This window comes from Ceratotherium simum, chromosome 6 (assembly GCF_057802395.1).
Source record: "Ceratotherium simum simum isolate JZ-2026a chromosome 6, ASM5780239v1, whole genome shotgun sequence".
NCBI lineage: Eukaryota > Metazoa > Chordata > Mammalia > Perissodactyla > Rhinocerotidae > Ceratotherium > Ceratotherium simum.
The window spans coordinates 55,311,241-55,334,958 of NC_141905.1; the positions used below are offsets into that span (position 1 = coordinate 55,311,241).

At 36.8% G+C, this 23,718-nt stretch overlaps 1 protein-coding gene across 1 annotated transcript in view; it reads left to right on the top strand.

Moving 5' to 3' along the window:
* Window positions 1–3,231: 3,231 nt before the first annotated feature.
* HELLS (helicase, lymphoid specific) overlaps window positions 3,232–23,718 on the top strand; it is a 39,967-nt gene continuing 19,480 nt past the window's right edge. The window contains exons 1-11 of the mRNA XM_004427858.3: window positions 3,232–3,384; window positions 3,796–3,917; window positions 7,874–7,996; window positions 11,143–11,199; window positions 14,184–14,220; window positions 14,307–14,371; window positions 16,651–16,692; window positions 19,233–19,457; window positions 19,815–19,997; window positions 20,606–20,749; window positions 23,051–23,247. Coding sequence (XP_004427915.1) covers window positions 3,354–3,384; window positions 3,796–3,917; window positions 7,874–7,996; window positions 11,143–11,199; window positions 14,184–14,220; window positions 14,307–14,371; window positions 16,651–16,692; window positions 19,233–19,457; window positions 19,815–19,997; window positions 20,606–20,749; window positions 23,051–23,247 — 1,226 coding nt within the window. The 5' untranslated portion in view covers window positions 3,232–3,353. The remainder of the gene's footprint in view (window positions 3,385–3,795; window positions 3,918–7,873; window positions 7,997–11,142; window positions 11,200–14,183; window positions 14,221–14,306; window positions 14,372–16,650; window positions 16,693–19,232; window positions 19,458–19,814; window positions 19,998–20,605; window positions 20,750–23,050; window positions 23,248–23,718) is intronic.

The following is a 23,718-nucleotide window of genomic DNA, read 5'->3' on the forward strand; positions in this document are numbered from 1 at the left end:
AGACTATTTTCTGGCTTACTGAGAAAGTTCAACATTTAAAGGTTGGGTAGAAGAGAATGAACTAATAGAGGCTGGAAATAGGAATATCAGGGGTCAGAAGAAACAAGGGACCATAAAAGAGTGATTGATAGTATAATGTGGCAATGAGGTTGAGATGAGGACTGAGAGATGTCCACCAAATTTAACAACATGTAGGTCATTGAGTCCTTAGTTACTTTGGTGTGCTGAGTGCAGCCGCCAGACAAATGGTTGAAGAATCAGTGGGAAGCAAGGAAATTGAAGATTGCTAGTGTAGATAATTCTAAAGTTAGCTGTAAAGGGAAAGAAAGAGCAGATAATAAATGGTTGGAAAAAAGGAGGTTGCCTCCTTTTTAAGATGGGAGAGATTTAAGTATTTAAGTACTAATGGAAAGTTTTCAGTAGAAGTTTTTTTTTTGTTTTGTGAGGAAGATCAGCCCTGAGCTAACATCCATGCTAATCTTCTTTTTGCTGAGGAAGACCGGCTCTGAGCTAACATCTGTTGCCAATCCTCCTCCTCCCCCCCCCCAAAGCCGGCCCCCCTGTCAGATTCCTAACGCCAAACTTAAACAAACCTACTTGCAACTGAAAACCTTTTCCACTTTCCCTCATTTTATGCTCTGGATCCATCTCCCTGCACCCTGTTCAGGAATCTTGGATTACACATTATCCTATTCTCTTTATTTCTTAAACTTCTACTGAGGGCTGGCCCCGTGGCTTAGTGGTTAAGTGCGCGCGCTCCGGTACTGGCGGCCCGGGTTCGGAACCCTGGGCGCGCACCAACGCACCGCTTCTCTGGCCGTGCTGAGGCCGCATCCCACATACAGCAACTAGAAGGATGTGCAGCTATGACAGACAACTATCTACTGGGGCTTTGGGGGGGGGGCGGGAAAGAGGAGGATTGGCAACAGATGTTAGCTCACAGCCTGTCTTCCTCAGCAAAAAGAGGAAGATTAGCATGGATGTTAGCTCAGGGCTGATCTTCCTCACACACAAAAAAAGGAATCTGAAAGGGGAGTTCTGTTTTGTAGCTATTGTTTACTTTGTGAGGTAGGCAGGAAGTGGGGCTATCTAAAGTGTAGTAAGCAAGAGGGAGCACTGGTTTTGTTTTGATTTTTTTTTTTTTCCACTTCTATGATTGGATAGATGGTGAAGCCATTAATATGAAAAGGATTCTGGAAGAGGCAGACATTTTGGGTGGGTAGGGAAAAATAATGACTTGTAACATCTTACTTAGAAGAAAATATCAGTGCCTCATCTGGACAGTCTACCTCTTACTTTTTGTGTCACGCCCCTTGCCAACTCTGCTTCAATCATACTGGCCTTCTGATACTCAAACATGCCCAAGCTTATTCCTGCCTTAGTCTCTTTCTGCTTGGATTACTCTTCCCCTGGGCAAGCTGGCTGGTTGATTGCTTAAATGTGTCACTTCCTCAGATACCTGATTACTCAGTCTAAAATAACTCTCAGTTACTCTTACACCACTCTATTCTAATATTTTGCAGAGTACTTCTCACACTCCGCCTCCCACACACACTTATTTGCCTCAACTCCTGGAATGTAAGTTCCATATATCAACAGGGATCTTGTCTGTCTTGTCCATTGCTGTACGGCTCCTAGAAAAGTTTCCATTACCCAGGAGACATTTAAATATAGGCTCTTGAAGTACATGAACAAAACTTTTCACAGCCATGCTGAGGGAAGGTCTGGACAATGGCAGACATGGGTCAGGAAATGCACCAGTGTACTTGTATTAAGTGTGGGGCCAGATGTTAGATGAGATGTCCGTTCTTTGTGAATCAGATGAAAATGCCTTGAACTCTCTCGAGTGTTTGGACAAATCTTCCCCACTCTGAGGAATTAGAAGGGAAGTTGTTGGTCTTGAGCTCATCATTGAAGCCTTTGGAGCAGATGCTACAAGGAACAAAGTATATAGAGAAATGCAATAGATGGAGCAAAGATTTTGGGAGGTGGGCCACAATTGAGTTCAAAAGAAGGAACAAGGAAAGATTTTCAATACATTAGGGGAAAAACTCGTAAAAAGCAGTGTTTCAAACGTCAAGGGAAAAGAAATTTTGGAGGGTAGTTTGGGGAAGATTAAAAATCTTATGTAGAGTGAGACTCATAGCTGTTATCTTTGATTGAGAGGTAGGATTTAAGAGTAATTATTAATCAAGACATCTTAAAGTAACACTGAATTAGTCAAAAGACGGGTTTGACCCCTGTTTTATCACAAAGTGACTGTTGGCTTCTGAGCAAGTTAATTTATCCTCTCTGAGCATGTTTTCTCACCTGTAGTGTAGGAATAAGAATAATCTGCTTTGCTGAGTGTTGTTAATGGAGGTTGCTGAAGAACGTTATGATGGATATGCAATGTAAACCCTTAAATTTTGTACAAATACAGTTATTAAAGTTGTTGGAGTCAGAAATGAAGGAAACAGGTGGTTACATGGCAGGTATACCATACATTCTGAGCGGGGGGGGACGACAGTCTTGTTCAAAGACTGCAGGTAAGAAAGAGTGGGATTGAAGGCTGAAGTGAAACCCAGAGACAAGAAAAGCCCTGCCCCTTCCTCCAGGCGCCCACTCTTAATTACTTGTCTATTGAATTCCTGAGTCTTACCTCCCTTCTACTGGCCACTCTGCTCGGTTTAAAACTGCCTTCAGGTCTCCCTTATCCTGAAACAACTTTCTTGAACTCGACTGTAATCTTAATTTAGTATTTCTCTCTCTCATCCCACCCATAAAAAAGCTCTCTTCTGGGTCATTTCGGGGAATTCTCATTCAAAACGTGAACTGCGCACTGCGGGTGGCGGGCGAGGTTAGCAATATCTGCTTCTGACATCCTCGCCTGGATACTCGTACATCTTTCCTACCTGAAGAGTCATCGGTTGGCGGGGTTTAAGCACATCAGTCAGGCTGTGAAGGCGACTTGCAAACTGTTAAGAGCGCTACTAAAGTATTTCGTAGTTCGGAACTATCATCCAATACGTGAGGAAACTGGGCCCTCCGCGGTGGGCAGGCTCGCCCAGTATCACAGAGCTGGTTGTAGGCTCACTTCTGCAGCACAAGCCCGAGACAAAACTCCAGGTAGACACTCACCGTTTCTGACGAAAACCAAACTGCGCCGAATCTCGCGCCTCCGGGATTCGGGGGCGGGGCGGGTAGTACGAAGTGTCGCGAGATGACGGCGTTTTCCCGCGAAAGAGAAGCGCGCGTTTTTCTCTGGCCGGGGATTTAGCGAGAAGGCTGGGTCTGGCAGCGGCTTTGAGAATTTAGCGCGCGGTGCTGCAGGCGCTGAGAGCAAGGGGCCCGGTTCCAGAGTGTGTTTAGCCATGCCGGCACAGCGGCCCGCGAGCAGCGGCGGTGAGTGAGGAGAAGCTTCCTCCGGGCACGGGCGGCGGCGTCCGGCAGGGGGGTGCAGCATGGAGGCTGCAGGCGAGCTTCAGGGGGAGAGCCGACCCTGGGCACGGACTGAGGAGGGAAGGAGAGGCAAGAAGGTGTGGAGAGGGAGTGGAGGACACACATATTTGCGTGATATAAGAGCTTTTACTCAGGGGAGCTGCATTTTCCCGAGCATCCCGGTTCGTAAACGGGTCCAGGCAACTTATTGACGTTGTGAAGCCCTAGGATGTCTTCTGAGAAGCGATGCTGGCGTCTCCGTCGGTCCTTAGTTTTTGCCTCAGATCTGGGAAGAGGAGGAAGGTTGTTTAATGTGGGAGCTGAGTAATTGGTAATTTTTTAAAACTGCAATTTAAAAGCCGTCTCCCCTCTTAGGGTCCCTCGCTCCAGATATGGTTGAACGACCGGAGACTGCCGTGATTACCCCAGCCATGCTAGAAGAGGAAGAACAGCTTGAGGCTGCCGGACTTGAGAGAGAGCGGAAGATGCTAGAAAAGGTAATTTAGGAAGCAAGTTCATCGTCGTTTAAGCCAGTAGTAACCTGACGCTTCCTGGGAGGTGTGGTTTGTGTTCTGTGGTTTACTAGTCTGGTTTTTTCATAAGCTTGAAAACGGGCTTTGTTATTTATCTGTTTGTAAGTTTACAGATGCTGACTTTGAGAAACCTCTGCATGTACTTCGAATGATGCTTCTGTGAGACGTAGTGTTAGTATATAAAGTGGCCTCATCTCCCTTTCAAGTGAGAATTTCAAATTGCTTGTTCAGCTGTTATAATTCTTCCAAAGTCGGTAGTGAATTCTTTTTAGTCAATTCTTCTAGTGCTGTTTTATACCTAAGTGATCAACTTGCTTTTTGTTTTCTTTTTATTTCTTGGGCTATTCCTAAGTAAGATTCTTTAGGTAAAACTTGGTTTACTTTTTTGATGATAAGTTATTATATTTGTGGTTTTCTTGTACAGAGTATCTATTTTCTAGATTACTAAAAGCAATTTTTAACCTCTTGAAAATTCAGTTCTTAAGTATGTTTCACTCTGGTAATAAAATCCCACTGCTGTTTAATTATTGCATATGCAAGAAAAAGAAGGATAGCTGTCGGCTCTTATGTATTGCATACTAAGTGATTTTGGTTTTTGTAATAATATATTTAGCCCCCTCAATATTATGACATACGTACTTTCGATATCACTTTTACATAGGAGGGAACTGAGGCAGTTGGGGAGTCACACTAATGAACTCAAATTTGAACTCCAGCTGTCTCCAAAGTTCCTGTCCTTAACCCTATACCTCTCTAAGGAAATATACATTGAATAATATGATGCAGTTATGCATCATAGAACTTAAAATAGCAATTTTTAATTCATTTTCAATCCTTCCATGAATAAAGTGTATAGCTCTTTTCAGTCCTTCTAATACAAGGGTATAATTTGCTAAAAACCTAGTAGCATTGTTGTCCAGTGCTATTACATTGTCTTTGTAGGTACAGGTATTAAAAGAACTTATTAATTTTTGACACTTGACACTTTTAGTTATTCCCTAGGTGACTATGGAGAAAATTCTAAGAATAAGTCTCTCCCTACATGTCTTTGGAGGCCAAAAACGCACTATACAAAAGTAAAGATTCCTTTTCTTTTGGGAAAATGCAGTCTTTATGGGCGTATATTTAGAAATACTTAAGAGAGGAAGAGCTAGCTTAAGTTCCTTAATGGGAAGCATTTACTTTGCTTTAGGAGATTTTAAGATTTGTGAAGAGCCTGGAGAATGACTTTGACATTCATTTGCTACAGTTATTTTCTTAGGCTTTTTACCTGCATTTCCTTTTGAAAGAAGTCATTGTTAGTCTAGAAGACTTAAGAGTAGCATTAATCTATATGTAGTGGGGGAGGGGGAAAGGTAAGAATTGAGAGATTTCTTGGAGAGGTAAAAGGAAAATAGTTCATATTGTGTAGACTAAAATATAACTCCCCCCTCCCCAAATCTGGGGTTGGTGTTGGGAGAGACAGTGGGGAATTGATGCCCTTGGTGTCCATTGGCATACTCTCTCACTCTAGTCATCAAGAGATGCTCCCTGCCAGGCACTCAGTGCTTTCCACAGATGGAGCTACAATTTACCTTAATAAAACAAATAATAAAATTGTTAAGAAAGGGTAATGATAGATAAGATTTGCTACAAAATTATTTTGAAATAGGGATGACTGGGTTTAAGGGTTAACCATTAGCATAGTATTGTTTTAATTATATTAATTATAAATTACTGTTCCATGATGGGATCTTAAAACTTTAATTACTTAAAAAATGTATGCTGATTTATTCTGAACAGAATTTAAGGTAGCAGATATATTTAAAGTAAGCCCAGAATATTTTAACTAAAATTTTAAACAGATTAAGAAAGTAAAGTTTAAAAACTCATTTTTATAAAGTCTAATTTTATCTCCCCATTTATATCCACCTTATTCATTGACTGCCAGGTGTAATCACAGCGGTATAGGGGTGATAGTAAAAAAAAACGCTGTCCTAAAAGAATTGAAAATAGTTTGATAAGATGTTAACAGATTATCTGCAAGGGTAAAATTATGGGTGATTTTTTTTTTTTTTTTTTTTTTGGTGAGGAAGATTCGCCCTAAGCTAACATCTGTGCCGGTCTTCCTCTATTTTGTATGTGGGTCACTGCCTCAGCATGGCTGACCAGTGATTAAGTTCCGTGCTTGGGATCCGAACCCATGAACCCAGGCCACCTAAGCAGAGCATGCCTAGCTTAACCACTACGCCACAGGGCTGGCCAGATTTTTTTTTTTTTTTTTTTTTGGTGAGGAAGATCAGCCCTGAGCTAACATCCAATGCCAATTCTCCTCTTTTTGGTGAGGAAGACTGGCGCTGGGCTAACATCCGTGCCCATCTTCCTTTACATGGGACGCCGCACAGCATGGCTTGACAAGCAGTGCGTCTGACGCGCCCGGGATCCTTGCTTGCGAACCCCAGGTCGCCGAAGCGGAGTGTGCACATTTAACCGCTGCGCCACTGCGCTGGCCCCTGATTTGTTTTTTAATATTTAATTTTTCTGTAAGGCACATGTATTACTTTCATTAGATTTATTCTCAGGTATCTTATTGTCATTGCTTTTGTAATAGAAAGGAAATTTATTTTGAAAGAAAAGCTAGGGAGATGACAACATCTAGGAAATATAAGCCAAATATACAATGGTGTCTGATTTAGAGGGTCAAGCTGTAATCACTAAATTAAACTTAATTAGGTTATGCTAATTTTAGCACATGCGTTTGTGGGTAAACACAGTCTCTCTCTGTGTCTCTCTCTCTCTCTCTTTCTGTCTCTCTCTCTCTCTGTCTCTATTTCTGTCTTTGTCTCAGGCATGGAATTGCTGGTTGGTAAGGTTTGCATGTACTTGGCTTTAGTAGTTGAATTCAACTCTCACTTGACTCACTTCAGCCCACTTAATGCTTTTCTTTGAATTCAGGTTATATGAGGTTGGCAAATTATGAACTGGATTTGGCCTGTGCCTGTTGATGTAAATAAAGTTATATTGGAACACAACCATGCCCATTTGTTTACATATTGTCTATGACTGCTCTTATGCAGAAAGGCAGAGTTGTGTATTTGCAATACAAACCATACGATGCTCAGATATTTACCCTTTGGCCTTTTACAGAAAAAGTTTGTGGACCACTGAACTATACTATTTATTTGTTGCTTTTGTGTTTTCTATCTTGTGCCCTCTGGTATTGTTCTTTTAAAATATTTAGCTTTTATCAATGTGAATTAAGAGAGTGTTCCTCCTCAGCCACTAGACCATTGTAGACTCTTACAAATCACTCAATAAATAAATGGTGTGTAAAAGTAATATGGAAAGCAGAGGTTTAATTGGAGGGTGTACAGAGGTGAAAGATAAAAGCTAAAAGTATGAGAGTTAAAGAAAGCGAAAAGATGAAGGCAAAGCTCTGGGGAACACAATACTGAGGAGGAAAGAGAAGAATCTTGTAAGAAATCATCAGCTGGGCCGGCCCTGTGGCTTAGTGGTTAAGCTACTGCTGTTAGCCCAGGGCCAATCTTCCTCAGCAAAAGAGGAGGATTGGCAACAGATGTTAGCTCAGGGCTGATCTTCCTCACACACACACAAAAATGGACCCTCAACTCAGTAGATACCAGTAACCATATGTCCAGTGTCTGAAATCTCGATATTTTGGTGTCCCAACTACATCTTACCAGATTGCCTGTTGAACCCAAGAATCGTATTTTTTCAGCTATTTGTTCTAGTTTTTGCTTTGGAAAATTATTTTTAGTAAATGAATTTAATATTATAAAAATCTTTTTAAAAAAGTAATTACAGGAAATATATTAAACCCAAAGAGCATTTATTTAGCCATTTTTGTTATATCTTATGCAAAAAAATCAGTGTATATCAGAAAACTTTAATAATTACAGGAAAATTTTCTCTTTGGATAGGCTCGCATGTCTTGGGATAGAGAGTCCATGGACATTCGGTACCGTAGACTTCAACATTTGCTTGAAAAAAGCAATATCTACTCCAAATTTTTATTGACTAAAATGGAACAGCAACAATTAGAGGTATGTATATGTGACTGATTACAGCTAATAACTTAAATTTTTTTTAAAACAGCCTTATTAAAATATAAATTACATACAGTAAAATGCACACATTTTAAATTTACAGTTTGAGTTTTGACCAATGAGTAGACCTGTATAATCACCAGCACAATCAACATCAAGAACATTTTAATCACCCCGAAAAGTTCTCTTGTCTCAGTGATCCCCATGCCTGCACCCTGGCAACCACTGATTTCTGTTTTCTTTCACTATAGATTGGTATTGCTTTTTCTAGAATATTATATAAATGGATTCATATGGTAAGCACTCGTTTTGTGTCCTGCTTCTTTAGCTCAGCATATTTTTGAGATTCACTTATGTCGGGTCATTCAGTGGATCATTCTTTTTATCCCCGGGAAGCATTCCATTGTGTGACTATGCTACCATTTATTTTTCTTTTCACCTGTTGACTGATTTTTTTCCTGCCTAGTGATATTCTTTTGGATGCTGGAGATTGAATTTTATGTTGCTCAGTGCTTTTCTTTTTTTAAATTGCTTTATTGAGATATAATTGATATACACAGAACTACATACATTTAAAATGTACAATTTTATAAGTTTTGACATATATACACCCATGAAGCCACCATAATCAAGATATAATGAACATAATCATCAACTCCAAAAAATTCTTCCTGTTCCTCTCTTTTTTATTGAGATATAATTGACATAAAACATTATTTTAGTTTCAGGTGTACAGTGTAGTGATTTGATATTTGTATATATTGCAAAATGATCACCACAATAAGTTTAACATTCATCACCATGCATAATTATAAATTTTTTTTCTTATGATGACAACTTTTAAGATTTACTCTCTTAGCAACTTTCAAATATGCAATATAGTGTTATTAACTATAGTTGCCATGCTGTACATTACATTCCCATGTATTTTATTACATTATTATTTTATTATAAATTAAATTCCATTATTTATTTTATAACTGGAAATTTGTACCTTTTGACCCTCTTCCCCGCCTGCCCCCTCCACCACCAATCTGTTCGCTGTATCTGTGAGCTTGGGGTTTTTTTTTTTATTATTTTTTTTTTTCATTTTTTTTTAAATTTCGACTCCACATAGGAGTGCAATCGTGGTATTTGTCTTTCTCTGTCTGACTGACTTCCCTTAGCATAATGCCCTTAAGGTCCATCCATGTTGTTGCACTTGGCAAGATTTCATTCTTTTTCTTATGGCTAATTTCCTGCCCCTTTTTAATTCTTTCCCATCCCTCACTTCCTGATAGCTGCTATTCTGCTTTCTTTTATAGATTCATTTGCATTTTCTGTTGGTGATAATGTTCTGTCAGCTTTTCTATGTCTGGAAAAGTCTTCATTTGCCTTCATTTTTGAAAGATGTTTCTACTGGATAAAGAATTTGTTTTTCTTCAGTACTTTCTCTTCCTCCCACCCTCTCCCCACCCTGCCCCCACGAAGTACTTTAAAGATGTTTCACTGCTTTCTAGCTTATATTGTTTCTGACAAAGCCGAAGTCCTTATGATGGCCTATAAGACTGTAAGCAATCTGGCTGTCTTCCTCAACACCATTACCTTTCAGACTTCCTTCCGAGTGTGTTTCCTGCCTTTGGGCCTTTGCACTGGCTGTTTTCTGCTTGGCACCCTCTTCTCATGGATATCTTCATTGCTACTTCATCATTATCTTCATGTCTTGGCTTAAACGTTTTTCTCAATGAGACCTGCCCTGACATCCTTAAATAAAGTTGCTACCTGACACCTCCACTCTAACGCTCCTGATCCCCTTTACCTTCCTCTGTTCTTCCCATTACACTTATCTAGGATACTGTATAATTTATTATTATCTACTAGAATGTATGAAAATTTAAAAACTTGGGCAAATTTCGAGACTACAATAAATCCCTGTGTCCCCATCATTCACATTTAGCAATTATCAATCAAGATTTTGCTACATTTGGGGCCGGCCCCATAGCTTAGCGGTTAAGTGCGTGCGCTCCACTACTGGCGGCCCGGGTTTGGATCCCGAGTGAGCACCGACTCACCACTTCTCCGGCCATGCTGAGGCCACATCCCGCATACAACAACTAGAAGGATGTGCAACTATGACATACAACTATCTACTGGAGCTTTGAGGAAAAAAAGGAGGAGGATTGGCAATAGGTGTTAGCTCAGAGCCAGTCTTCCTCAGCAAAAAGAGGAGGATTAGCATGGGTGTTAGTTTAGGGCTGATCTTCCTCACAAGAAAAAAAAAATTTTGCTACATTTGCTAAATTGTCTTTTTCCTTTGTTGAAACCCTTTTTAAACCTTTGTATAGTAAAATAAAACACAGATATAGAAAAGCAAAACAAATACCAAGCTTAATGAGTTATTATAAGGTAAATACCCTTTTGACCTCTTGGAAATGATTTGAATCCTTTTGTGTCTTGCTTTTAAAGCTTTGTTAGGGTGCATATGGGACAGCATTTCGTCTAGGAATAACTTGGCTTATCTACTGAGCACTCTTCTTGATACCCTGTATGTTAGGAGGTCTTTCTGCTTTGGCTGACAGGAACGTGAACTGTGTCTGATCCCTTGTGAGCGCAGGGATTATTCCACCTGCTTCTTTCTAGTGGCTCTTTTTCTGGCCTTGGTTTTCTTACACTCATGCGCTGATCAGTACTCAGCCTGAAGACTTGACTGCAGATCTTCAGAGCTTTCTTTTTGTGCAGCTTTCTCCTCTCTGGTACTTGACCCTGGGTATGCTAGCCGCTCTGCGTTTTATACTCTGTCTCAACTCAGGGAGATTGTTGAGCTCTGTTTGGATTCTCTCTCTATTATTTACACTTGGAAATTGCCTTCAGGCAGTAAGCTGGGCAATCAGAAGATTCCCCTCATTTGTTTCCCTTCTGTCAGTGCTCACTGTCCTTTGCTGCATGTTGTCTGAAAACCACTGTTAAATTATTTTACCTGGATTTTAGTTGCTTGAGGCAGGAGGGTAAATCTGTTTCCTGTTGCTCCACAAAGGCTTGAAGTGCAAGTTCTCCCTTGTTTTAATTTTTATATAGTTTCTTCATTGTGAATATAAGTTATTTGAGATGTGTATTTTATACTTTGCATTTTCCATTTGTGGCATTAATAAAAAATTATTTTACAGGAACAGAAGAAGAAAGAGAAACTAGAGAGAAAAAAGGAATCTTTGAAAGTTACTAAGGTAATATATAGTAAGCTAGAACATTTTGTATATGTTAACCTTAAATGTTGAAGAAATTCTTTTGTATTTTGACTTTATTGATCATTCATTTTAACCTTCTTTATCTGATAACTTATCTTTGTTATAAGCTGCATAGAAATATAAAACCTGTTTCTCAGCTTTTTAGCTATGGAAGGAGAGCTTAAGTATGACCCTTTTGGTTTCTTTTATTCTGTGGACTATTTTTCATAATAGTAAAATTTTAGTTTCTTAACTGGGAAAAATCTGCAAATGTTCTGTACCTCAAGGCATTTTATAAGTGGCCAGCTCTTTTGGAGCTCGAAATTATTTCTCTTTCTCTTTCATGTCTCTAACCTCATGTGAACTTGCAGCCATAACAATAATCTAAATTTGTATCTTGTATCTTGTGCGTAACTGCAGCAGTAGAGCCAAAATTAGAGCAGATAGTGTATCTGCTAATAACATTTCAGATAATAGAGAGTTCATTTGACCTGAATTCAAGTAGCCTGAATTTTAAATGTGATCTTTTTGCGGAATATGTTTTAACATGAGGCTGTTTAATGTGGTATTGATGGGTATTGTATAAAGAAAAGTTAGCTAGTGAAAAAAAGAAATAATAAAGGCCACATTTATTGAGTACTTACTGTGTGTTAAGTATTGTTCCAAGCTTTACATGTTTTTTCTTAATTCTCAAAACAGCTCTGTTAGGTAGAGGGACTTTTATTATCCCCATTTTACATATAAAGAAGCTGATGTAAGGAGATACAGTTCATCCTCATTATTTGCAGATTCCGTATTTGCCGGTTAGCTTACTTGCTAAAATTTATTTGTAACTTCAAAATCAATAGTCCTGTTTTTGTGGTCATTCACAGACGTGTGTGTGTAGAATGACAAAAAAATTTGAGTCTTAGGCTGGCCCCGTGGCTTAGTGGTTAAGTGCGCGTGCTCCGCTACTGGCGGCCCGGGTTCAGATCCCGGGCGCGCACCGACACACCGCTTCTCCGGCTGTGCTGAGGCCACGTCCCACATACAGCAACTGGAAGGATGTGCAACTATGACATACCACTATCTACTGGGGCTTTGGGGAAATTGGCAATAGATGTTAGCTCAGAGCCGGTCTTCCTCAGCAAAAAGAGGAGGATTAGCATGGATGTTAGCTCAGGGCTGATCTTCCTCACAAAAAAAAAAAAATTTGAGTCTCCCAGCACACAGCATTTCCAGCTGAGATCAAAGTGGTCTGCCTTATTTAAGCTGTCACACTGTAAACGAGTATCCTTTCTGTGGTCTATTTAATGCCACGATTTTTGCGTTTGTGGCTTTTGTAGATTTTCCTGTTTAAAGTAGCCCTCAGCCACGTTGTACTGAAGTGCTGTCTAGTGTTTCTAATGCAAGAAGGCTGTGATGTGTCTTATGGAGAAAATACCTGTGTTACATAAGCTTCCTTCAGTTGTGAGTTCTAGTGCTGTTGGCCCTGAGTGCAATGTTAATCAACATATATATTAAATAAGATGTCTTTAAATAGCAACACACATAAAAAACCGGATTATGTGTTGATTCATGAAAATGTGACTAGAGGCTTGCAGGAACCTAAACTCATATTTCTCCTAGAGGCAGTGATTCAGTGTTCACTACTTAGGTATTTGCAGTGACTTTATAGAACGTAGTTACTGTGAATGAGAATTAACTAACTTGCTGAAGGTCACATGTCTAGTAAATAATAATGCCTGAATTTGAACCCAGGATTTAGTTTCAGACCCTACGCTTAACTTCTATACTAAACTGCCTTTATTAGGAAATATGAAAATGCCAATAGGCAAAATAGATAGGGTATCTTTAAGTCCAGTTACTTGATTCTTAGTGTGGTTAGTGGTGGTATTAAAGAACATGGTAGATAATTTTGCAACAAAAGCAATTATTGAAAATGGATGATATTCAACTCCGTTGCTAGTTCTTGGGACTTAAGTTGGGGTTTTGAGGAACATATAATTTTACTGGCTTAACGATTTACTCCCTACTCTTCAACCTGTACATTTAATCCATCCTTTACTTTTGCCCAGCTAACTATACCAGGGTCTTGGTTTTTTCCCCCTCTGTTCTAAAGGTGCCAACCATTAAATTCTACCTACTCCCATCTCCCCAGTCCCTTTTGGTATTTTCTCTTAATCTTTTACCTTTTTTTACTTCATTTTTTAATTTACCTTATTTCTTTGTCATTTTGATTTCGCATACATGCTGTCTACCTATTCTTAATCTTCTTTTCCAACTCTCATTTGAAACTTTGTTTTTGAACATCTCTTCCTTTCCCTTTTCTCTCATCACTAATATTTTTTCAGTCAGTATTCTCTTTTATTTCTATTTTTAGTTGTATTTAACTTATAAGTATTGCTGAAAATCAGTGCTCCTTCCATACCATACCCATTGAATATCTTTGGCATAAAACATAGTTACAGAAGATGTACATGGTAATTTCAAAATAAAAATGCCTTCTTGGTTTAATTTGGAAATTTCTCTTCTTTTTTTTTTTTTTTAAAGATTTTATTTATTTTATTTTTCCCCCCAAAGCCCCAGTGGATAGTTGTGTGTCGTAGCTGCACATCCTTCTAGTTGCTGTATGTGGGACTCGGCCTCAGGATGAACGGAGAAGTGGTGCCTCGATGCGCACCCGGGATCCGAACCCGGGCCACCAGCATCGCAGCGCGCGCACTTAACCACCAAGCCACAGGGCCGGCCATTTCTCTTCTTAAATGGAAAAAAATTGAGGAAAGTAGAGTCTTTGGGAAAAAGTAGAGGGATGTGGTTACAAACATGTTATAGTAGGGAAATAAAGAAAAAGGTTATATGTTGGTAAATATAATAGTATAATATCCAGAATAGAGTTGTGGATGTGGTTCAACTGCAAGGAACATTTACTTAATCAGTACCTTTTAATATGTAATACCATAGAAGTCCTTAGAAAAGTAATATTCTAAATCCTTGTTTTGTAGGGTAAAAATTCCATTGATGCAAATGAGGAGAATCCAGGTAAATTTCCTTGTTCTAGTTTTGAAGAATATGTGTTTGTATTTTTGCTTTAATTACTATCAAACATAAAATGATTTTTTTTATAGTTATGAGAAAGAAAAGAGGAAGAGAAGATGAATCATACAATATTTCAGAGGTCATGTCAAAAGAGGTAAAAATAAAGGGGGAAGGGCGCATAAGATTCGATGTTGAGTGACACCTACTGTGGGTGTGAACCACGTTAAAGCTGTATGGATTGCTGTTACTTACTTGGCTTTTGAGCCTGGTAAGTGTTTTAGGGAAGGAGATGGCACTATCTTCCTGTTGGTTAAAGAAGCATGAACTTGGCCTAATCAGAAATTATTATAATTTCTTGTAACCTCAAAACCTTACCTTAAGCTTGTTCTTGTTTCTTGTTGAAGACGTTTAGGGAACTAAAATCACTTGTTACCTCATAAAATAGAAATTAATTAAAGAGCATCTTCAATTATGACAAACCTTAAATATTCCTTAAGCATATTTTAATGCATCACATTCTTACATTTAAAAAACTCTAACCTTATTACCTATTGGATTTTTCTTTTATCTGAAATTCAGGCTCTTTAGATCTTCATAAAGTATAAAATTTCACATAATATTTGTCTTTAGGGATGCACGCTGATATTTTCCTTTTCTGTTTTCATTTAAAAATAATGGTTAGGACCCACTTAATTGGTTATGGAACATAGTCAGCCTGCAGTTTATTAATAAGATTTATTGAAGTTTAGCTGCTCACTGAAGTTTAGCTGTTAATTTAATTCATCAAATGTTTGTGGCCTATCTGCTATGCGCAAACTTTGTCCTTAGTGGATAAGATCAGTTAGTAAAGAAAGGTAAACACTGTCTTTGCCTTAGCCTACATTCAGTGAGAAATAGAAGTTAAGTAGTCAATTATAATTAGGAAATTGGATGCTATCGAGCATATAGAGAGGCACTTAACTCAGGCATGAGGTTCATAGTTTTCATCTAGGAAGTGACATCTAAATTGAGACTTGAAGGATAAAAGTTAAATCATTTAAAGGGGGTAGAGGGGTTAACAGGGAAATAGTAAGATACAGGGAAGATAGTGGAGAAGTGTTTTAGGAAGAGAGAATAACTTTTGACAAACTTCCAGAGGCAGGAGAGATCTTGGCAAGTTCAAAAAAACCTAACAAATTATATTTGGCTCTGGTTTGTGTGTAAACGAAAGGGTGGTGAAAGATGAGGCTGTAGAGGTAAGCAGAGTGAGGAGTGTAGTTATGAGGTTTAATTTTTAACAAGAATACCTCATAGGTGATGTTGTGCTTATGTTTTGACTTGTTCACAAATTGTTCTCCAAAAAGGTTCAGCTTATCTAGTCATTTTAAGACAACTCTTCTATCAGTTCTTTATATATAATCCCTTCAGCCTTAGAATATGAGTATCTATACTTACATAATACTTTACATACACATGAGACATACATATACGCATGTATATTTGTGTGTGTCAGCTACTTACTGACATGTCATGTCCTTTTCGTGCTTATCTTAAATTTGAGATACACTTAAAGTTTCTTGAATGTATCATCTTATTTTATTCTGTTTGTTCTGCTTGAAATGTCCCCTAACTTTAATCTTTAATGATTATGCCCTGATGATAACTTTTTCAGATCATTTGATGTAACATAATACTCTCCTAAGTCACCATGTCTTCACACCCTTAGCATCTAGTAGATACTTCAAAAGCAAAACACTTTTATTCTGTATTTTTATTTGTCTTTGCATCGTGCTCAAGATTGCAAACTCAGGTGTCTGTTCACAGAGGCCTGAAGTCTAAAATGGGCTAGAGTTGGGACATTTGGGAGTGAATCCTTGAATAACGGAAGTAGCAACACCTTGACTCTAGAGCAGGGTGTGGAAAACTTTTTCTGTAAAGGGTCAGATAGTAAATGTTTTTGGCTTTGAGTAGTTTTGTGGGTAGCTACTCAGCCCTGAACTTTGCCACTGTAGCCTGAAAGCAGCCAGAGACAAACTGTAAACAAATGAGCTTGACTTTGTTCTAATTAAACTTTATTTATAAAAACAGGTTGCCAGCTGGAGTTGGTCCACAGGCTGTAGTTTGTCACTCTGTACCTGAGGATTGTTGCCATGTGTGAATTTGGACTTAGTCTATTCAGTTAAACTTTGATTAAAAAAAACAAAGCAAAACTGGAAAATGCATGAATAAATATCCCAATTTTTAAGTGTTGCTAACTAATTTAGATTTTAATAAGACACTATAGGCTTAATTTTGCCTAAGGTCCACCAGTTTGAGTCTTCTGTATTTTAATTACCTAGAGAGCCTTTTCCCCATTTCCTGGCATAAAATCAGAACAGAATAAATGTTTGTTGAGTAGATAAATGAATGAACCACATATATTGTTATTTTCTTTTTGTTTTCTTAATGTTTTAGGAAATTTTGTCTGTGGCTAAAAAAAGCAAAAAGGAGAATGAGGTAAGAGTTTTATAATAGATATTAAATCAAGGAGTTATATTTGCTTCCCTGATCATTAGCCCCTTTTAATCACCAGTGCACATTTTTTCTCACCAGTTATCCTATTTCTTAGCCTTAAAAAAAGGTACCCATTCACTTCTTCCATATCCTAACATGCTTCTTTCTTAAGTATCAACTTTAGGTGTCCTATTGCATGTTTCTTAATGTGTAAATATTAAATTATGGGTCCTAGGGTGTCTAGCAATGATGCGAGTGTCTGTAACCATATGGATATATACATTCCACATGTATATATTCCACAGCTTCTGGAAGCTGTGAGGGATGTTAATCTTGTTTCTGGCCTTAAAGATTTTCTTTGATTCTGTTTGGGAAGGCTTGATTCCGACCCCCATTTTATGTAGAGAGGTTCCTTGTTACCTGAGTATTTACTATCCAAGTCCCTACAATTACAAGATTTCTTAGGGAAGTAAAAATAATCATCATCAAATGTTCACTAAAGGATGTGAAGTAAATTAATTTACCTATCAAAGATTAGTAGGCCCTTTGGAAAATTGATGACTAATTATAAAATGAGAGAGAATCTGTTTGGCTATCATATAATTTTGTCCAAAATTTACACCATAAAGTGTTGCATAAGGGTTTACATGTTCAGCATACGGGTTAGTTTATGATGCAGTTATAACCCAGCCATGTTAAATGTAAATAAGATTAAGTAAGCATATTTTTTATATTTAGTTGCATTTTTAAAGATGAAGACACAGTCTAATCTTATACCAAGATTTACTATGGAATTTCCACCTCATTTTATAATATACAGTAAATAATACTGTTCTGTTCATTCTGATGAATTTTGACAAATGTATGCATCTATGTAACCATCATCCAAATCAAGGTATAGAACTTGCCATTATGGTAGAAGGATCCCTTGAATCCCCAGTCATTTCCCTACCCCCAAACCTAGAGGCAACTGCTTTTTGACTTCTATCACAAACTGCTTTTGCCTGATTTTTTAACTTCTGTCACAAGCTAGTTTTCATACAAATGAAATACCAATATTGTTTTACCTCCTGCTCCTTTTCAGTCAACATGCCTGATAGTCGTTTATGTTGTTCAGCTTATTACTAGTTGATTTCTTTTTACTGCTGAGCAGTATTCCATTGAGTGACTATTATAATTTCTTTATCCATTTTCTTGATGGGCATTTGGATTGTTTCCGGTTAGTGACTATTATGAATAAGGCTGCTACGACAATTTGTGTACAAACACACTCTTTGTATGGACATGTTTTCATATTTCTTGGGTATGTACCTAGGAATGGAATTGCTGGGTCATATGTTAAATGTATGTTGAACTTTATGAAAAAGTACATATCTTTTTCCAGAGTGAACGCACCATTGTACTGTTACCAGCAATGTATAAAAGTTTCACTTCATAGTATTGCTAGCATTTCATCTTGTTAATCTTTTTAATTTTAGCCATTCTACTGAATGTGAAATGAATCTCCTGTGGTTGTCTTTTGCATTTTCTTTATTTCTGATGATGTAGACTGCACTTTCATGTTCTTAACGGCTGTATGTTTTCTTTTGTAAAGTTTCTGTTCATATCTTTTGCTCATTTATTGGGTTGTCTTTATTGTTGACATGTAAGAGTTCTTTATATAATCGGGATACGTGTTCTTTGTCAGAGTTATGTACTGTATTTTCTTTCAGTTTGTGGCTTGCCTACTCATTTTCTTAATGGTATCTTTTAATAAGCATTTTAATGGTATCTTTTAATTGAATTTTGTAATAGCTCAATTTATCACTTTTTTTCCTTTCGTGGTTCGTGCTTTTTTGTCTTGTATAAGAAATCATTGCTTTTTGCCAGGTTATCAAAATATTCTCTGTTTTCTTCTAAAAGCTTTATGGTTCCGGGTTTGAGGTTTTTTCACATTCTTAAAATGGAGTTGTGGACGTTGCTAACCAGTAAAATCTCATTGGTCCAGTAAAATCTATCATTGGTCATAACTTGGTCCTGAGTGTCAGAAACAGATAAATTGACACTTTTAAGTGTGATACAGTGAGTTTTTAAACTTTATTTACTTTGCCCCTTTCCCTGCAATGAAAGTAATTACTTAGATGGAAGCAAATGTTTCTGTGTTCCTTGATAGGAAATTCTTTTCTTTTCTTTTTTTTTTTATAGACATTATCCATTATCTTTGCTATGGGTGAAGGAAATTACTAAGAAAATAGTTTAATAAATTCTTGGGTAGCATATTTTAGAGGTTCGGAAGGGAGGTACAATTGTAAAGATCATTTCAAAAGTGTGTGCCTGTAATCTGTAATGGTTATTTTCATAAGTTTTTTTTTCCTTCAATGGCTTTGCATTTGTGAAGGAATGGAGGTAACTGTCTCTAGGGTTTTATTCAACATGTGGTTTTATTTCTTGATTCCTAATCATTATAGGACTGGGTAAATTTTGATTAGTAGTTAACATTTTCTGATAAATAGAAGGTAGCAGCATTATGCATGAAACTTCTGATTAAACTTTTTTCTTTGTAGGATAAAAGTTCTTCATCCAATCTCTGTGTAGAAGATCTTCAGAAAAACAAAGATTCAAATAGTATAATTAAAGATAGATTGTCTCAAACGGTTAGACAGAATACTAAATTCTTTTTTGACCCAGTTCGGAAATGTAATGGACAGCCAGTACCCTTTCAGCAACCAAAACACTTTACAGGAGGAGTGATGCGATGGTACCAAGTGGAAGGCATGGAATGGCTTAGGGTAATGAATTCTCAATTTTAATATTGGTTCATTTCTGTTATAATAACCTATTAATGTGATATAACAGAACTTGAGTTGTTCCTTCCATATTTGTTGTTTATTATATGTAAAACAGACATTTATGTGTAAATATTTTCCCAGAGTAAATTTTTGAAAGTGAAAATTATCTTATTCTAGGCTCCCAACACTTTTATGGCTTTGATAACGGACTTCCCACAGTTGTTATTATAACTTATTGTATAGTGAATATATCAGTCTCATAATTACCATCTTTGGGTAAAAAGAAGAAATAAACTATAGCTAATTCAATAGGTATTTTTATCAGAATTTAAATACAGTGTATATTATTTTGTCCAGATGCTTTGGGAAAATGGAATTAATGGCATTTTAGCAGATGAAATGGGATTGGGAAAAACAGTTCAGTGCATTGCTACAATTGCATTGATGATTCAGAGAGGAGTACCTGGACCTTTTCTTGTCTGTGGCCCTTTGTCTACACTTCCTAACTGGATGGCAGAATTCCAAAGATTTACACCAGAAGTAAGACATGTTTCCTTTTGTTAAATATATTATCATTTCAAATGTTTTATTCTGTTTTGTTGCCAGAATTAAGTTGTAGATCTCTTAGGATAATCATATTGATTTCTGCGTAAACACACTTATGTGTCTTATCTTTCAGTCTCAGCAATACAAGTTTATATAGTTGAATAGGGATTAGTAATCTAAGACATTTTGCCAAAAATAGCCCTGGATGATTTTCAGTGCATTGGATAATTTGATTTACCTAAGACAGACCTAGTTCGAATTTATTTTTAAATTCGTTTTATTTTTATTATGGTGTTTGTTCCTATTGTGTTTTCCTTCCATACATATGTGTTGCCTTAGCTACATCCTTTACTTATGAGGAGTATATATTCCAGAAGTAGCTTTGCCATCTACCTCGTCTTACACTTGGTTTGTTTTTATGGCTTTTTTATTCTCTGATAGCAGCCTAATTTAGAATTGACTGACTGATTTTGTTATAGAAAAATAGAACTGAGATTAAATTATCTTTTTCCTTTTAGAAATGATTAATTTTATAATTTCCAAATTGTTGATATTTACATTTTGTTCTAAAATTTGTTATAAATCAATATAAAATCTTTTAGATTCCTACCATGTTATATCATGGGACCCAGGAGGAACGTCGAAAATTGGTAAAGAATATTGACAAACGGAAAGGGACGCTCCAGATTCATCCTGTGGTAATCACGTCATTTGAAATAGCCATGAGAGACCGAAATGCGTTACAGGTACAAATGGTCTTCACTGGATTCTTTATAATCCATAAATCACATTTTTCTTAATTCGTCACACCTTATCATCATCCAGAAGCATTTGTTTAATTTTTTTTTTTTCTGATGGAAGTAGCACATTATGTGGTACATATTCCTTTAGAAACTGGAGGTTTATGTGAACAGAGAGATTGAGATGAAGGTTGTAGTCTCTAACAAGAAAATTAAAGCCTATGGCACTTTAACCTGTAGCCATAATATCATTTTAAATGTGTTTGAGTCAGCCAGACATAGACCTAATCTGTGAAAATACTACAGGTATGTCTCTGACATGTGATTTTAAGTGTACACAACTTACTCATCCATTTAATTTTATCAAATAAGAATAGAATATATGAAGACAAGTTATTTTTAGATTATCTTATGGATCTATGGTATAACATTTCCATATCTGTTTTTCTTCGTGTTGTAGCTATTTTATTTATTATTGCCCAAGTTATAATGCAGTTGGAAAATTGACCTTCTCTCATTGCTTCTGTCAATTCATTTTTTGGTGTTTTGAACTTCTTCCTCACTGTTCCAGCTGTTTTACTTATATTTCTTTACTGCTTTGTTTTTCCTTTCTCTGACCAGTACATCAGATTTTACTTGTGTGATGTTGGAACTTTGGAATATGATTCGCAGTTATATTATTTCTTCACAATAAAAATAATACATACTGCTTGTAGAAAAATTCTACCTGAGAATTACTATTACTGTACTAAATAACTAACAAATAGGTATAATTTACATAGGGCTATATTATACATTCTTTTCTTAAAACTCCTGTTTTCTATTAAATAATATAACATGAAGACCTTTCCAATTATACATACTCTCCCTACCAACCCCATATTGAAACAGTATGCTTCCTTGTCAATTCCATTTGCCAGTGTCTAGAATTTTTCTTTTTACTGACCTTATGTTGTTATATCAAGCATCCTGGTTTTAGAGGTTGATGGCATTGGGCATGCAGGGCTCCTATTCCTGAGTGGCAGCAGAAGTATCTGAGTCTACTTCGTAATTCATTTTGCAGGTTCCTCATCATTTCTCTTTCATTGGGTTTTCACTTTTCTTTTGCCTCTTCATTTATAAAGGATGTTTTATATTTTGTTTCGCTTATTAAGGTAGGTGTCTTATAGTGAAAGATTATTCGGGTTATCTGGTTTGCCATAATACCAGAAAAGGAAGTCCCAAATTTTTATTAAAGTCATAATATTATTAAAAAAATTTCTCTTTTCATTCTGCTATGAATGTATAAAGTAAAATGCAAAAGATGCACCATTTCATACTCTTCCCCCAATTTGCCATCCTGTTATCCAAGGATACCTACACTTGCCAGTTTGGTATTTATCTTTTCCAGAAATACTGCATATGTTTGTGTTTTTACACAATAAAGTAGATGAGCTTTAGGTTTCCCTGATCAAGATAAAAGAAAGCGCAGATAATAAAAATGAGAAATTAAAACAATTTTCATGACAATGAAAGTAAATGGATGGCTTTCTGTGAAAATGTAAATCCCTAAAATTGGCTCCAGAAGAAAGGGAAAACTTAAACCAGTAACTTTGTAAGAAATTGAGAACACCATCAGATTAAAGAGTGTCGATCTCAGATGTAGATAGACCTCAGTGAAAATTCTAATGCTATTTAATGTTTCAGAACGTATGGAACTAATAAAAACTTTCAGTTCTTTTTAAGGAATCTAGTATAACTAATCAAAAATTGACGGGCCGGCCCTGTGGCTTGGTGGTTAAGTGCGCGCGCTGCGATGCTGGCGGCCCGGGTTCGGATCCCGGGTGCGCATCGAGGCACCACTTCTCCGTTCATCCTGAGGCCGAGTCCCACATACAGCAACTAGAAGGATGTGCAGCTACGACACACAACTATCCACTGGGGCTTTGGGGGGAAAAAATAAAATAAATAAAATCTTTAAAAAAAAAAAAAAAAAATTGACAAAGCATTAGGAAGGAAAGCTACAGACTACTTTGACTAAAGAATTGTGACTGGAGAAGTCTTAAATACGTAATAGCAGGCGAACTTTATTAGTTCATGGCCAAGTGAGGTCTATTTCAAGAACACAATTATGCATCAGTTTTAGGAAATTTATTTATCCTATTAGTAGATGAAAGGAAAACATGATCACCTTAATAGATAGAGAAGTGCTGTTTGATAAAATTGAACATCTGTCCCGAATAATTAAGAGGTTTTATTTTTAGAGTTGGTTTTAGGAAAAATTGTGAGATTGTTATTTAAAAATTTTTCCTTAAATCCCTTTTCTAGCATTGCTATTGGAAATACTTGATAGTAGATGAAGGACACAGGATTAAGAACATGAAGTGCCGTCTAATCAGAGAGTTAAAGCGGTTCAATGCAGATAACAAACTACTTTTGACTGGTACTCCCTTGCAAAACAATTTATCAGAACTTTGGTCATTGCTAAACTTTTTGTTGCCAGATGTATTTGATGACTTGAAAAGGTAGGTAAGCCAGTTATGTTCTATATTTTTCTCACCTCCTTAAAATCTGTGCTCTTAGTTAAAATTAATTCCTTTCTTCTTGGTAGCTGGATTAAAATGATAGCTTTTTGGCAGGTTTTTTGTGGTATATATTACATGTTCTACTCTTTTTATGGTGTTTATTTTTTTCCAATTTTATTGAGAAATAGTTGATACATATCACTATGTAAGTTTAAGATGTACAGTATGATGGTTTCATTTACATATTTATGGAATAATTACAATAGGTTTAGTTAACATCCATCATCTCATCTAGATACAATAAAAAGGAAAGAAAGAAAAATTCTTGTGATGAGAACTACTAAGAATCTGCTCTCTTAACAACTTGCATATATGTCAAACAGCAGTCTTGATTTTAGTCATTGTGTTATACGTTGCATCTCTAATACTTATTTATCTGATAACTGGAAGTTTGTACCTTTTGACCACCTT